Source organism: Acartia tonsa, chromosome 4 (assembly GCF_053477335.1).
Source record: "Acartia tonsa isolate MP-2025a chromosome 4, ASM5347733v1, whole genome shotgun sequence".
Classification (NCBI taxonomy): domain Eukaryota; kingdom Metazoa; phylum Arthropoda; class Copepoda; order Calanoida; family Acartiidae; genus Acartia; species Acartia tonsa.
In genome coordinates this window covers 34,137,799-34,153,440 of record NC_137263.1, presented here as the reverse complement: position 1 = coordinate 34,153,440, position 15,642 = coordinate 34,137,799, and the positions used below count along the sequence as shown (strand labels likewise).

General features: G+C 33.8%; 2 protein-coding genes across 2 annotated transcripts; both read right to left on the bottom strand.

The window, feature by feature from the left end:
* Window positions 1–799: 799 nt before the first annotated feature.
* On the bottom strand, window positions 800–10,331 carry MED15 (mediator complex subunit 15). The gene is made up of 8 exons (XM_080157723.1): window positions 10,228–10,331; window positions 6,601–6,735; window positions 5,999–6,097; window positions 5,328–5,501; window positions 5,051–5,135; window positions 3,655–3,956; window positions 3,212–3,316; window positions 800–3,060 (listed from the first exon to the last, which is right to left on the bottom strand). The coding sequence occupies exons 2-8, from the start codon at window positions 6,721–6,723 to the stop codon at window positions 2,086–2,088; spliced, it is 1,863 nt and encodes a 620-aa protein (XP_080013849.1). The 5' UTR covers window positions 6,724–6,735; window positions 10,228–10,331; the 3' UTR covers window positions 800–2,085.
* Window positions 10,265–15,415, bottom strand: Sec22 (vesicle-trafficking protein SEC22). Its single transcript, XM_080157725.1, has 5 exons — window positions 15,291–15,415; window positions 13,780–13,881; window positions 13,066–13,259; window positions 11,818–12,027; window positions 10,265–11,543 (listed from the first exon to the last, which is right to left on the bottom strand). The coding sequence occupies exons 1-5, from the start codon at window positions 15,371–15,373 to the stop codon at window positions 11,488–11,490; spliced, it is 645 nt and encodes a 214-aa protein (XP_080013851.1). The 5' UTR covers window positions 15,374–15,415; the 3' UTR covers window positions 10,265–11,487.
* Between the last annotated feature and the right edge of the window lie 227 nt (window positions 15,416–15,642).

Sequence of the window (15,642 nt, the reverse complement as noted above, 5' to 3'; positions counted from 1 at the left end):
ATAATGAACTGGCGAAAATGAGTTGATTTTATAGGTAAAAAAGAAAAGTTGCCCCATCACTTTAAAAAGGAGGCTGAGACCTAATTTTCGGTCAGGTTTCCCATCCCTTATCCCTGGTCACGCCAGGCTGCAATTGAATCAAGACAAAAGTAAGTGCCGAGCTCTGGGACCTATGTATGGTGAAATTAGACATAAAACCATGATGATTCCAGGTAAAATCAAAATATTTCAGCGGGGTCTTTTTGAGAAAATCAGATTTGAAAATTTTAAGTTCAATTATCATCCCCTGGAGTTACCTCATAATCAGACAAGAAAAGCAAAGATTATTTATTTAAAATTTTGAACAACTTTGCTTTTATGAAGTCTTTCGTAAAACCTCTCTATATATAATTTATTTAAGGCTGAATTTCCGTGACCTTAGCAAAGCAACTGATAAAAATGGCCATTAATTAACTTCCTTCAGTGGGGGTTTTATGAAGAACTTTATAAAAGGCAATTTGTTCAAAATTTAAAATAAATAATCTTTGCTTTTCTTGTCATGATTATGCGGTAACTCCTAGCGGATGAAAATTTAACTTAAAATTTTCAAATCTAATTTTCTCAAAAAGACCACGCTGAAATATTTTGGTTTTACCTGTAATCATCATTGGTTTATGTCTAATTTCACCATACATAGGTCTTAGAGCTCGGCACTTACTTTTGTCTTGATTCAATTGCAGCCTGGCGTGTTGTCCTTATATAATAAACATTTGTATAAAGTATCTTTTTGTATTTTGTCGCCATAAGCTTTTAAAGTGTGTTTTTAAGCAGCTAATTTATTTATTTATCTAATATTTAATTTATTTATTTATTTAACTAATAATTTAACATTGTAATAGTTGTAAAAAAAATCAAAATGAATTGGGCATTACAATGCATTTTATTTTATAAAATAAATTAGGATACATTTTAAATTTATTAAGTAGCTAAGCTATTAAAAAGTTTTAAAAATCCGACTTTGGACCATTTTAACCATTTAGTTCAAGATAATGTCATCTGAATGAAGTAGATTAAACTCTATATTTCGTTGAAAATAAAATCCTAAGTTACCGGGATGATATTTAAACTTTAATAAATAAAAAATTAGGCCAATTATACAACTTTAAAAAAAATTTTAGGGGGGTCAAAAAGTTTAAAGCCAAACTTTCCCCGAAAATAAATGTTATTTCTAAATCTTCAAAGCCGATTAAAATCAGCTGGATAAGAACCGGTTCTCACCCATACTGAAAAATCACGTAACATTGTATTAGACAATTTTTCATGAATATAAAAAAAATTGTTGGCTCAGCCCTTCGGAGCTAACAAAACTGTTTTTTTTATAATTTTTCCTTTTGATATCCACAGAAAGCTGTCTAGTGTCTATAATACCAAGCGATAAATGACTATTACAATTATAGTCGTTATTAATAAAATGTCTATAATACGATATATGGTTTTACAGTATGGGTCAGAACCGGTTCTAATTGATCGGTTTCGAAGACACTTTAGAAATCACATTGCTTGACCTTTTTCACTCTTTAAGTATTTGTAAAGATTTCAATGTACTCTTTGTTCTTCTTGGAATAATTATGAACCTGATGGTTATTTTAGTCTGTAGTGATCATTAGCTATTAGTATTGTAAAGTAGGAAAATGTAATAACAAAAATTGGACATTGCCTTTGTAGGTATATGAGATAATGTAATGCTATCTAATATTTTTTTTGACGTGTTTGTGAATTGAAATAAAACATTAATGAATATTTACTAAGTTTGTTTAGGTTATGAACAATACATTCTACATTTTTAGAACTAGATAGATGCATTATATTGATCAATACCCAGCGATTTTTTTTGGAAAAATAAAATATTTAATAGTTTGCCGATAGACATAAACAATTATAAGTAACCTACGGCAAATAAATACATTCAAAGTTAGTTGAGCATGCATTACTGAACGACCAAACAATTGAGAAAAAAAAATGTTCTCATTTTTTTTATTTTAGGAAACATTGGTATTACAAATTGAAATAAATGAATAATTATAAATATAAACATGAACTATCAAATTACATAGTAAACAACGGAGTCTGTTGATTAATATTCTTGAGATGTGAGGGCGGACAGGCCGACCTGACTGCCATTTCCCAGGCGGTCAATAGCTGTGACAGAGTAAACTTTAGTGGCATGCGGTTAAGTCGCGAACTTAGCGCCTCAATGACTTCAAGTAGGAATGGAGTGGTTAAGAAGTCAGGGTTGTCCAAATCAACCGCTGGCGGGAAGTCTGGATAATTTGGCGGTATGGAGACCCGAAGGTGCGGCACTGCTGGCAAATCCTTGTCCTCCAGACAGCAAATTAAATCAATGGCTGTGCTAAAATATTCCGGCTGCGAACTACTGAACATCACTCTAAATCTTGCGTCTAAACGAGCAATTTCGCCTTGCAGCAAGTCAGGTATTCGTTCTTTGGGCGTTTCTGGCGGTGGGGTTCGCGGCAGCGGCGGTAACGAGATTTCTTGTCCCAGTATCGCCTCAACCGGCGGGATGAAAGTATTAGCCAGGCTGTTGTTTAAGCTAACGCCTTTGCCGTCCTTAGCGTTCTGTTGAAGTCTAAGAACAGCATCAATTAGAGGATTTTTGTCTGGGTTTGCCTGCAGGTTTATATCCTGTGTGTCTGTGTCAGTTGTGTCCAGCTGCATACGTTTCAATACATCCTCACATTTCTGCAGGGTAACTAGCGGTACACGCTTGTCAGGATTGGACAGAATATCAAGCAGCTTCTTAATTTTAGCCAGCTTCTCATTGTCTTTATCATTTCTGTCTTTATCATTTCTTATGACTCGTCGCAACGGTTCTATATATTTCTCCAAGGATTTAAGCTTTTCCAGATATTCCCGCTCCTCCTGATTGCCAGTGTTGCCCATAGGTGTGTTGACCTGGCTGCTGGGGGAGGGCGCCAGGCTGTTGGAGCGCTGCTGGCCCCCGGCGCCAACAGGTGATGGAACAGGATTACCCATAGGCGAGTGCTGACCCATCTGACCCTGCCAGTCACAGATACTTAGTTTATATTAAGTAGTAAAATAGTTCTATAGATTGAACAGGTAATATGAAAACTGTACCTATCTAATGTTAAAAACCTAATTTGATGTTATCGAACTTATGATTATTAATATGATTTTTAAGTATCCGTCCCTGAGGTGATTGAGCGTAGGGTATGGGAGAGGGACCTTGACTGACGGAGGGAGGACCAGTTGAGGGTGGCCCACCTGGCCGCATCTGATATCCTACATTACCCATTCCCTAAAAAAAATATGTTATGGCAAAATGGTTATTTCAAATTGTCTTGTCTTATTATTTTTTATTGTGATTATAATATTTGAAATATAAATATTATTCTATTTTGATATAAATCAAAAGGTGAGGAGGGAGGGATTGTGGGGTGGATGAGCCACTTTTTGTAACCAGAGACAACCGCCACCGTTTCTTCATTGTACTATTTAAAGCAACTACACTGCCAGGCCAAATTTTGGTACCGTAACTCTCAAAAAGGACTGGAAGGAAAATTCAACTATCTTAAAAAAAATATAACGACAAACTGTTTCATTTTATAACCTTTCTTGATTCTGAAGTCTGATTACCTGGCTTCTTTGTTGTAACGCCTGCTGTAGCTGACTAAGCCTAGGTCCGCCGCCGCCAGGCATACCACTGCCAACACCCATACCACCGCCAACAGCCCCGGGCATGTTGGGCACACCGGTCATGTTCGGGCCACCAGTCATGTTAGGACCACCAGTCATGTTAGGACCACCAGTCATGTTAGGACCTCCAGTCATATTAGGTCCTCCGGTCATATTAGGGCCACCGGTCATGTTGGGACCTCCAGCCATATTGGGACCACCACTGGTCATTACTGGTCCCCCTCCTGACATGCTTGTAGGACCTGCGATAATGTTTTATAAATGTAACAGAAAAAAATATTAACAGTTTACTAACAAGGTACTTATATAAGAATATAAAAAATCATGTGATACGTACGTTAACTAGGTACGTATTAATATTACATTAATAATTGAAATAAAAAACCTTTGATCGAAATTCATTAAGGTAACCCTTTTTGATTAAAAACAAGGATGACAACATCCATAAAAGCGAAGCTCTGAAACGGTAGGACAAACGGACATTAACACTTGTGTAATGTCAGAACTGAATAATCAGAATGCGAATGTACAATAAGAGTCAAAGCAAAATTGTAAGTAAATTTGTTGAAAAACTGCTTGATACAGGATAATGATTATGGACATACTTATATTTTTAGGACTTTATTATAGAGTTGCTTCGCTTATAATATTGTACTTTGTTGTCCCAGGAATCAGTATACCAAAAATGAGACCAATCGGATAATTAGGTCACATACAAAGTTGTTAAAAATGTAATAAAATCAACATGTTTAAAATGGACGTACGGACATTCTGGTAATGATTATAGAGTTTCTACGCTTTCTAACTCGTACCTAACTATTACAGGAATCACCATGCAAAATTTGAAATCGATAGGACAATTCTAACATGCCTAAATTAACAAAGAAACTATTTAAAAAAGTAAAAAAATCAACATGTTTAAAATGGACGTACGGACATTTTGGTAATGATTATAGAGTAGCTACGCTTTCTAAATCGTACCTAACTACTAAAGGAATCACCATGCAAAATTTGAAATCGATAGGACAATTCTAACATGTCTAAATTAACGAAAAAAGCTATCCGTTACGGACGGACGGAAGTACGGACGGACCGACCATAATTATAGAAAAGCTTCGCTTTTAAAAATCAAAGTGACTCTATAATAATAGATTTTAACACAGTAAATCAAAAGACTTAAATAACACTATTCCAATATTTGAAAACTAGCTGCTAAGCCCCTAGTGGTCTTTAGGAACACTTGTGTGAAGTAGGGCTGAGAGTCTTACTAGGGGTTAGTTTAAAAATTAAATTCAAAATTCTTATTTTTTAACGCAAACACACATCCTGTTTATACCTGTATTCATGCCAGGTTGTTGCATCCTGTTCCTCAGCTGAGCTTGTAAATGCTGTTGCTGTTGTTGTTGCTGTTGCATCATCATCTAACAATTAAACAAACATATTTACAAACCTTGAAAGAAACTCAAAATAAATTTGCCCAATAAACATAAACAAACCTAATGATAAATAATCCAGGAATTTGTATTACCCACAAGAACAAAAATGAAAATATTTTTTTCTCTCGAAATAATCCAGTCGTTGGATAAAGCTCCTCAAACGAAAATTATTTGAACCTGTTGTTGATGTTGTTGCTGAGAGACTGGCATCCTGTGCTGCAACTGCATTCTGTTCTGCTGCTGTTGCATCTGTTGTTGTTGCATGCCACCACCTCCACCTGGCATCATCCTCTGCTGTTGCTGTGGTTGTTGGCCCTGACCCTGCATTCCCTGATTCATTCCACCCATGTTCTGAACAGACACCAAATTAATCCTTGTTTTAGTAGCGAAGCTACTGTATTACAGTATATTTTTCTTTTGTTTAATGTCTGCCAGTCAGTAAGTAAAGATATGGGGAAATGTGGTTTCTCCTCTGCTATTTAAGATAAGACAGCTAATATTTTGATTCAAAATTCTCTGTACCAATGAACATCCAGTTTATAATTTACTTGGTCTGTCGGCCTTTTGGTTATGCTTCAAAGACACACAGGGGTTTCGTGAATGTGATTTTTCGCATTTTCTCTCTTATTATCTTTTTGTCACAACAGAACATCTGCTATTTCAATTTGTCAAGTCCATCCGTGATTTTATTATGCTTCACTAAATGAATTTATTATTGTATCTTTGGTTACTCTTTTTAACAAAATTTTAACACTAATCTTTTAAGTAAAAAATTAAACTACAGGTAATTAACGAATTTTTACTATACAGTATTAAAAAAAAATATTAGAAAGAAAATGAATCTGTACCTGAGAACCATCTTGTGCTCTGTTCTGCTGTTTCACATGGAGGATTAGTTTAGCCATGTAACTAAGGTATTCCTCCTTCGTTGTAGACCGACGGAACACCTTGAATAATTATAATATAAATGGTTGGATGGTGCATTTCCGTAAACCTATTTTAGGACCACCAAAATACATCAACTTTTATTGGTTATTTTTAAAGTTCGGCCCTTATGAATTATTATAAAATGGGTGCATACTGAGCGGAAATAACTACATATTAGGGATATATTTTTTGTCACGTATAAAATATAAGTTATAGGAAAAGTCATTCTTTGTTGAAAAATAAGAAGGTATTATATTGGAAAGTATCTCTTATTGGAAATATTATTTATATTTGACTATTAAGACTTTGTTGGCAAGCTTTTTAATCCTTAAAGGAATACTTAAGAAGTCGGTTTGGCACTATAAATCATTTTTAAATATTATTGATATTTTTCCGCTCTTGCTTTATTGCATTTCCTTATTTGAAGTTAAAATTTACACAAAATAGATTAGTGCAAATCTCACAAAATAACAACTGATAGCCTGTCCGCTCCGTCAAATTATGATTTCCGCTTTAAATCTACCTGACTCTCCATCTCAGCTGGTGACCGCTGGTTGGGAACTGCCGACTCCCGGATGGCCTCCTCCAGCTTGCGGATCAGGCTGGCCCTGAAGGCATCCGACTGCCACTCTGACGTCATTGCCATATGAATTTATTACTAAAGAAGTAGTTCCATAAAGATTATGTTTATAGACTTTTGATACTTATACCATAACATAATTAACTTTACCAATAAATTCACGGGAGTAAAATAAATCTTTTTTTCCATTGTATTTATTTAGAAATACAATTTGGTGAACATGGCATCTTCTGCAGCCTACGGCAGTTTTTCTAAAAGTTGAAAGTAAACCCTCGTCTAGGCCAAAAATGAAGAAATATACCTTTAAGTGGTATGCCCAACTGCTGTTCAATAAAAAAATATTCCAAGGAAACTAATACGTTCGTGTCTTATAAAGCACAAATAATATACCTTGAGACAAAAACACCTGAGCTGGATCTTTAAATCATTTAGTTATAAGCCGAGCCAGATCTGCCTCGAGGTGAGCCATAGCTACTGCTAAAAAATATTGATCTTTAAAAGATTTACGGCTCGGTGAGCCAGATCACTTCACGGCTCATTTCATTACAATATGTGTTGCCGGTGAGCCGGATCACCAATGCCATTTCGATTTAAAGATTGATATGAGGTGAGCTTCTTTCAAAATCGGCTCGCTTGTGGCTCGGCTCGGGCAGATCGGTGATTTAAAGATCCAGCTCTGTTGTCAAAACAAGACACATTTCGAAAATATGATTTCTTTTTCTATTCTAAAACGTGAAAGAACAAATAGGAAGGTGCACAAATTCAAAAAGGGGATTATGTACAAACAAGAGCAAGTGATGTTGAACAATATTTTTAGTTTTTATTAGTGATGGGAATCCGGATCCGGAATCCGAATCCGGAATCCGCCCAATTTTCGGCCAATTTTGGAATCCGAATCCGGATCCGGAATCCGTTTTTTATAGCGGATTCCGGATTCTAAATTGGTAGGCTAAAATTACCGTCTTTTTTCTTACAACTCCCTCTGTTTGAAGGCAAAGATCAAAAAAAATTTTTCTACATAACAAATTTTAATAATTACTAATGTGATGTAAATGTTTTAGTTATGCTGGAAGTCAACACTTTAAACAAATCAAGGCTTCAACCAAGTAACATAGTGATAAATTAACGAAAAAGCTATCCCTCTGTGACGGACGGCCTTTTAAAATACTGCTAGAATCCGGAATCCGAATCCGGAATCCGCCAAAAATAAGAATCCGGAATCCGCAAGAATCCGTCACTTTTTTTGACGGATTCCTTCAGAATCCGGAATCCGAATCCGGCCCAAAAATTCGACGGATTCCCATCCCTAGTTTTTATACTTTGTATCTTTTTCAATAGATCTTAATTACTGAAAGATTAAGATCTACCATGGTTGTTCATGAAAAAATTTAAAAATGTTAAAAATTTCAGTAAAAATCTCCAAATATTTTTTCTACCTATAGGTAGGTAGGTATTTAGTAAAAATGGGTGGTAGCATTTGATATGACGTGTATTAAATTTTACAGATTAAACTCAACAAAATATTTTCCGTATTCATTCGAAACCGGTTAACATCCGGTGGATTAGATCCGGCACTCAGTTATACAGGAAAATTATGTCTAACTCTAGCATCGTAGTATATTTAGTTTTCTACAAAAATAAAAACTGGTTTTAATCAGTTATAATTGTACAATTTTATATCCGCGGAAAGCTGTTGATAATACGACGCGAGAAATAAATAAAGGGTGTTAAAAAAAACCAATCGCTTCACTCTTTTCTATATAAACCCTACAGTTTTGGTCAAAAACTAACCAAAAATGACCAAATTCATTTCAATTCAATGACAATGAGAAGACAATATTGAATTTTGAATATACTCAACTCTCCAGAGTACTACAACTCAAAACCTAGCCCTTATGGAAAAATTTTCTCTACGTGGAGAGTGCATATTTTATTACAAATTAAGACTGTTTTGTCTTTTTAAAAAAAGAATAACCTGTCTACAGTACTTGAAATCTTGTAGATAGACCCCATAATGTTTGAAGTTTTGATGGGGCATGTAAAGACTTTTCTATAGACGCCTCAACCAAATTTCTAACTCAATCCTTGCCAATTTGGCATAAAAAAGACAGACCCATCAAACATTGAGATATGACGGCACTGTCTTTAAAAAAAAAAAAAACCGTCTTAAGTACATAAAATCTTGTAGAAAGACCCAATAATGTTTAGAATTTTTGATGAGGCATGTCAAGATCTTTCTATGGAGACCTTACCCAGGTTTCTAACACAATCTTAGCCATTTTGGCATAAAAAAAAGATCTGTCAAACATCAAGAACTAGAAATACCCGTCATATCTCAATGTTTTATATGTCTGTCTTTTTTATGCCAAATTGGCTAGAATTAAGAATAAGATAGATACCTGGTTAAGGTGTCTATAGAAAGGTCTTTGCATGCCCCATTAAAAACTCTGACATTATGGGGTTTAACTACACGATTTATAGTATTTAAGACGATTTGTTGATTTTTAATCTCCATGTCAGGAAAAATTCCCCACAAGGGCTAGGACTCAAGCTGTAGTTCTCAGGAGAAGTGAGTAGAAATTAAAATTCAATAGTGTTTTCTCATTGTCATTGCTTTGACATGATTTGGGTCATTTTTTGTTAGTTTTTGACTAAAACTGTTTATATTGAAAAGAGTGAAGCGATTGGTTTTTTTTTAGTAGCGAAGCTACTCTATAATTTGAAATGTCCGTCTGTCCTTCTTAGTTTGGGGGAAACGTGATTTTCTCGGCTCCTATAAAAGATAGAAGGCTGAAATTTTTTGACAACATTCCCATTATTAAGGAGCACAATTAACTATAAAACATCGATGGCGGTCGGACCGCTTTTTAGCAGGTTTTAGGCTATTTTTGTATTTTTCTCCATATCTTTGGTGTTTATGGTCCGATTTCCAAATTTTTTACAGTTATAGATATCAAAATTTAATTTCCTGTCGTTTAAAGGAAACAACTATGACGGTCAGACTGCCTTTAAGCAGGTTTTAGGCTATTTTTTATTTTTCACATATTTCTCCATACCTTTGGTGCTTATGGTCCGATTTGAAAATTTTTTTCGTTTATAGATATCAAAATTAAATTTCCAGACCTTTAAAGAAAACAACCATGACTGTCAGACTTCCTTTTTGCAGGTTTTTGGCTATTTTTTAATTTTTCCCTTATTTTTTCATATATATAACGTATATAGTCCGATTTTCCAAATTTTTAAGTTATGGATAAATCAATTCTTGATTTTAATAAATACACTTTAAATCTACTTATTCCCATCCATGATTTTTTGGGCTTCGCTACTTATGGATGTTGTCATCCTTGATTTTATCACACTTTAATATGACATTTTGTGACAAATCACTTATATTTCAAAGTTTGATTTCTTAAAAAACTTTTTTTTTTGTTCATTTAACTATAGGTATTCGACACAAACCTAATATTTTCACCGTAAAAATGCCCCAAATCTCTAGAAGGTGATTAACATCTAATGCTCACGTTCTTGCATATTACCCTTTCAAATTAAAATCCTCTCCATGGAACTAACCCTGTTCTGTATAAAATCAACAGTTCATATTTTAATATCTGTAAAAATATAACAAGTTTAAAATTATTAAATATTAAATAATGCTAAAAACTTCTAGGTTAAATATATTTATTTTTGTAAACTAAATGCGTTTAGGCAAATGATGCATAATTCATTAATGCAAGGGAAAATAACTAGGGGAGGATAGATTTGACACTTAGTTAAAATCCAAAAACACAAAAAATCAGGCAAAAAAATTTACCCAGTTTTTACACTAGTTCGAATTTAGGCTGCTTTATAGTAAGTAACTTCTGTATTTACTGTAAAAAATCTCACAAATAACGAATCTTGATCTGATAAGGCATAATTCAGGAATATTTTCTTTGTGTAGGTAATAAAAAAAGGTTTAAAAATTCAGTACGTGTCACAGTAGCCTTTTCAAAGAATAAACTTTATTATTATTATTTTTAATTATCTTAAAATACAAAATTAATATAACACATCCTAACACGAACTGTTACATTTTAATTTTACTTTAGTTGAATAGCAAAATTTTCCCTAGGATACATTTGCATACATAAATATTAAAATCTTTAAAAAAGTGGGAAAGCATACCTATTGATTAAAAGATAAAATTTTGTTTTTTTGAAAACATATAAATAAAGTTATAAATATAACATAACTTAAACTAAACCAGCTTTTTGCATTTCTTTCTTATATGAACAATAAACATTACAAAAAAAAATGATATCAACCAGGTTCTTTACAATTTATCTCATTAAAACATCACATTATTAAAAAAACGACTGTACTATATAATTTTCCAACAAAAGGGCAAAGAAATATATTGTGATATTAATTTCCTTACAATAGTGGGCCTACAAAAGGGATAATTCCATGAAGCGAATTTATTAAAAATTAATTATTGTTTGTTTTAGGGTATAACTCACAAATTATGACATATTTTTCGATTCTAAGAGTTAAAAATAACATACCTATTTATTTATATTCTACCTACTTAACATTAAAAACTAATCTGAATCTTTTTTTTCGATGCGTATCTATAAAAGTTTTATACCCTTCGTTCATGGAACTTCCCCTAAACTCCCCACAATAGAGACCCTTTACAACATAAACAGACACACAATAGAAATAATTCTTATCACATAAGAGACTTGAGAAAGGTTCATAAATAATATTTCTGTTTAACATATTTCAAACACTGGTTCTTTTTTTATTTGCAGGACTTATGATTCTTGTTTGAAGTTAATAATGAGCTGATTATAGTATCCAAATATACAGGAACAATACAAGGAGTGACACTCCCCCGCAAACACCTAAAACATAACAAAATGATAAAATCAAAATAGAATGAAACGATGTTGCATCTTAAGACAAATATTTTGCCTACATAATTTTTATCAGTTTAAAAACCTATAGATAGGTATAAAATTGTCATTTTTTTTTATCATATTGTACAATTACATAGTACAATTGCTTCTTAGGTTTCTAGAAAAAAAGGACAAAATACTCTTTCTAAAGACACCATGGCTTAGGTAGCATCAAAATACATGAAATGATCGAATTTTTCATATTAAGTTTGTAGCCTACCTGCTATCACAGCTATTGAGGTGGCATTCAGCTTTTCCGCGTCCTTCTTATACTTCCGCGACATTTCCGTCAGGTTGGCCGATTTATTCTCCAACTCTGAGAGGATGGTGCCGCGCTGAATAACGTCCTCAATGTTCTGAACCATGATCCGCTGGACGTCCTGCAGCTCATTGTTCAGGTTGGCCAGGTTCCGTCGGCCTCGAGAATCTGGTTGTTTATGGTTTACATTTTCCATTGGATATTTTTAGTGGTTAAAAGTTTATGAAAACCAGGGAGGGAGTGGACATTAGACCTTACACTGGTACCAAAATTTATTCGTTTGCTCAAAAGCTTTGGGTTCTTTTATTGTATTAAGATTGGCTGTTTCTAAACTAGTAGTGTCCAAACTTTTTGACCAATAATTTTCATCTAAAAGAAGGATAACTCTGTTTATAGTAAATGAAAAAGAACTTAGGATACGAACTCTTTAATCAACGCTAAAACCATAAACAATAAAAGGGGGAGGGGGGGAGTTAATGCAACCATCTCGTAATCAATGTATAAATGGCACTTAAAATTCGAATTTCGATATGAAATTTTGCATGAGTAATCTTTGGTAAGTCCATTTTCCCTAAATCGAACAAAGAGTTGGAAAAGTAACGGCTAACGGCTCAGCTGTTTAGCCATTTTTTGGCTTTTTTTCTATGCAAATCCATCACGAAACCTATCTAAACATAATACTCTTTGCTGCTCCAAACGTTTTCGAACAATTTTAGCCGGTAGTTGCTGGTACTAGAAATCAAAAAATGTTTTTTTGTATCATTTCACATGATTTAAAGCAAAAATATGTTTTAAAATGTCTATTTCTACGTAATTTATGACAGATTTTTCCTATAAATAGCCAAAAAACGGCTGAGCCGTTAGCCGTTACTTTTTCAACTTTTTGTTCGACTTGGGGAAAAAAGACCTACCAAGGATTACTCATGCAAAATTTAAGATCGATATTCGAATTCTAAGTGCCATTTATACAATGATTATGAGGTGGTTGCATTAAACCCCCCCTCCCCCTTTTATTGTTTATGGTTTTAGCGTTGATTAAATAGTACCTTGGTACCTATCATGTAAAAAAGTACTTTTAGAAAACATAGCTGATTCAAAGTTGCAGGTCAAAATTACCAAGTTCCTGATTATTCTCTTGGAATTATCATCTTAATTCTTTCATGTAAGGATCACAATCTTATTTCCTAATATAGAAAATATAATTTCCTGCATAGTTTTTCTTTGCTTTCTGAATGTATGTATCAAATTCAATGAATGAGTATGGACGGGTGGCAGTGTTGATCTTGTGTCCGTACTGACTGTGGAACTCAGCGGCCAGATCCTCAAGAAATGAGAATGCCGTCTTCCTGCTGAACTGTCGGTCACACAGCGTTAGGAAACAAGTCTGCTGCTCTATCAGGTAGCTGAAAAAGAAAATATTAAAATTAAATAGCGGGTAATATTGCTCCTTACTTGTGTAAAAAATTAAGGATTTCTTCAAATAAATATCTGTAGTTCCAAGAACCCGCTTTGGGTATAATACAATTAGAGAAAAAACTATTTAAAACTGATTTTTCGATAGAGTAAACGCAATTTCCATTGTCGCGGAGTACATATAATTACATGTAATCTGTTTAGGTTTCTCGTTAGGTACTTTTATAAATGTGTTCTAAATAAGTTAGGTATTTAAAGTAAATGTAAATATGATAAAATAGAGATCTTAAATGTTGTAACTTGCAAAAAAAGGTTTTAAGGAAAAAGAACAGTTAACACCTTTTAGTCCTTATACAGTTGAGATCTTTGTGCGTATTTGACTAAGATCATCTGTAGGTTTATAATAAGTTAAGACTTATTTATTCTCAACTTGTAGAGACTAAGAGTCCTTAAAAGACTCGCGGGAGGACAGACATTTGTTGCATAGCAAATATAGTTATTAAAACTTACTGAAATAGATATGCTCCAGATTCTATTGAACATCTGCTTGGACTATTTTCATTCAGTGTTTTGAATAATCTTTTTGCTTGATTCTGGTATTCTAATATACTCCTGAAATAAAATTAATCAAGAGTTGTTTATTTACATAAGTACCTAGGTAATAACTTAAACTAACGATACTTTTAATTTTTTAGATTAAATTTTTATTTAGTTAAAAAAGTGATGCTTTTATCAATAAAACTATAAATGACCCCCTTATTTCAAAGGGGGGAGGCGGATGTGCCACTTTTTGAAACGAAAGTAAAACCTGCATGATCTTAGCCCATAAGAGTTACAGCTCTAAAATTCTGCACAGCAGTTGCTTTTGTGGTGAAGAATATGGAACTGTGAAGAAACGGCGGCGGAACCGCCGCTCCCGCCGAAAACCGCCATTTCCCGCCGAATTTTTTTTGCCTTTTCTCGCCATAATAGACAATTTTCAATCATCTGAGATAAACTTTTTTTTTCATAAAAATTTCGCTTATTTTTCACTTGACACTTGTAAGATTTTACACTTGCAATTTTTTTTAATATTGGCATATTTGAAATTTTACAAGTGTCACGTGAAAATATAAGGGAAATTTTTATGAGAAAAAAGTTTATCTCAGATGATTGAGAACCGTCTAATTTGGTGAAAAAAGGCAAAAAAAATTCGGCGGTTCCACCGCCGTTTCTTCACAGTTCCATATTGTTCTTCACAAAAGCAACTGCTGTGCCGAATTTTAGAGGTATAACTCTTTTATGGGCTGAGTTCATGCACGTTTTACTTTTAGTTTCAAAAAGTGGCACATCCGCCTCCCCCCTTTTTACCTTGTCGTTCACAGACTAGGCCCATTTAACACAAAGCTGTAAAGAAGGGGGGGGGGAAGTTCTGACACATTTGCGTAAACCTGGTGTATAGGCTTTATCTTTGGACTGAGAGGATAGGTTATTAGGGATAAAATCATTCTTATATGATAAATTTCCCCCAGATTTAAGCTTTTTTGGATAGGCCTCCAGGTTCCGGAGCTCCAGGCCTCCAGGTGGTCTCTGTACAGGTAAAAATTAAAAATAAGATTTTTTTTTTGGAAGAGTTAGAGGTTAACTTATAAAACAAAATATGCTTCTTTTTGATTGTTATTCACATATTTGAAGAAAAAACATACATATTTTGTCTCATAAGCTGACATCTAACTCTTAAAAAAAAATTTTTTTTTTTCATTTTTACCTGTAGAGAGACCACCTGGAGGCCTGGAGCTCCGGAACCTGGAGGCCTATCCAAAAAATCTTAAATCTGGGGGAAATTTACCATATAAGAATGATTTTATCCCTAATAACCTATCCTCTCAGTCTAAAGATGAAGCCTATACACCAGGTTTACGCAAATGTGTCAGAACTTCCCCCCCCCTTAACTTTTAGTAACTACTCACCCACAGAAATCCTTGTTTTTCACTTATTGAAAAATAATTCCCATTCGTTTAAAAATGGGAAAAAGTACTTACTTTCCAGTCTGTTCATCTTCCTGTACAGATGCAGCTAGGGGTAACCCATCAAAGACCCGGGCTATCATTGTCATCAACACCATCTTCAAGCATTCAATTCACTACTGGTCTGTAATTTAAATATTATTTACTCAGTAAAAACTCGCAAAATACATACATTATAAATATAAAAGTACTGCCTAAGCTAAGGTTATTTTCTTTCAAAACAAAATAAAATGAGGGAATAAAAACAGGCCTCTTGCGTGCCTTGCTTTGGTGTTTTAATCTTAAATAAAAAGTAATGGAGGAATACAATTATAAAACGTAAAGTATTTGGTAGGTATGTGATGAAATATAAATAATTTTGAATTAA

Excerpts from the sequence above, each read along its gene's own strand:
- Sec22 (XM_080157725.1), bottom strand. The coding sequence starts at position 15,373 with ATGGTGTTGATGACAATGATAGCCCGGGTCTTTGATGGGTTACCCCTA. Across the intron at positions 13,882-15,290 it reads GAAGATGAACAGACTGGAAA|GAGTATATTAGAATACCAGA; the intron begins GTAAGTACTTTT and ends ATTTTATTTCAG. Across the intron at positions 13,260-13,779 it reads TCTGGAGCATATCTATTTCA|CTACCTGATAGAGCAGCAGA; the intron begins GTAAGTTTTAAT and ends TTTCTTTTTCAG.
- MED15 (XM_080157723.1), bottom strand. The coding sequence starts at position 6,723 with ATGGCAATGACGTCAGAGTGGCAGTCGGATGCCTTCAGGGCCAGCCTG. Across the intron at positions 3,317-3,654 it reads CGTTACAACAAAGAAGCCAG|GGAATGGGTAATGTAGGATA; the intron begins GTAATCAGACTT and ends TATTTTTTTTAG. Across the intron at positions 3,061-3,211 it reads TACCCTACGCTCAATCACCT|CAGGGTCAGATGGGTCAGCA; the intron begins CAGGGACGGATA and ends ATCTGTGACTGG.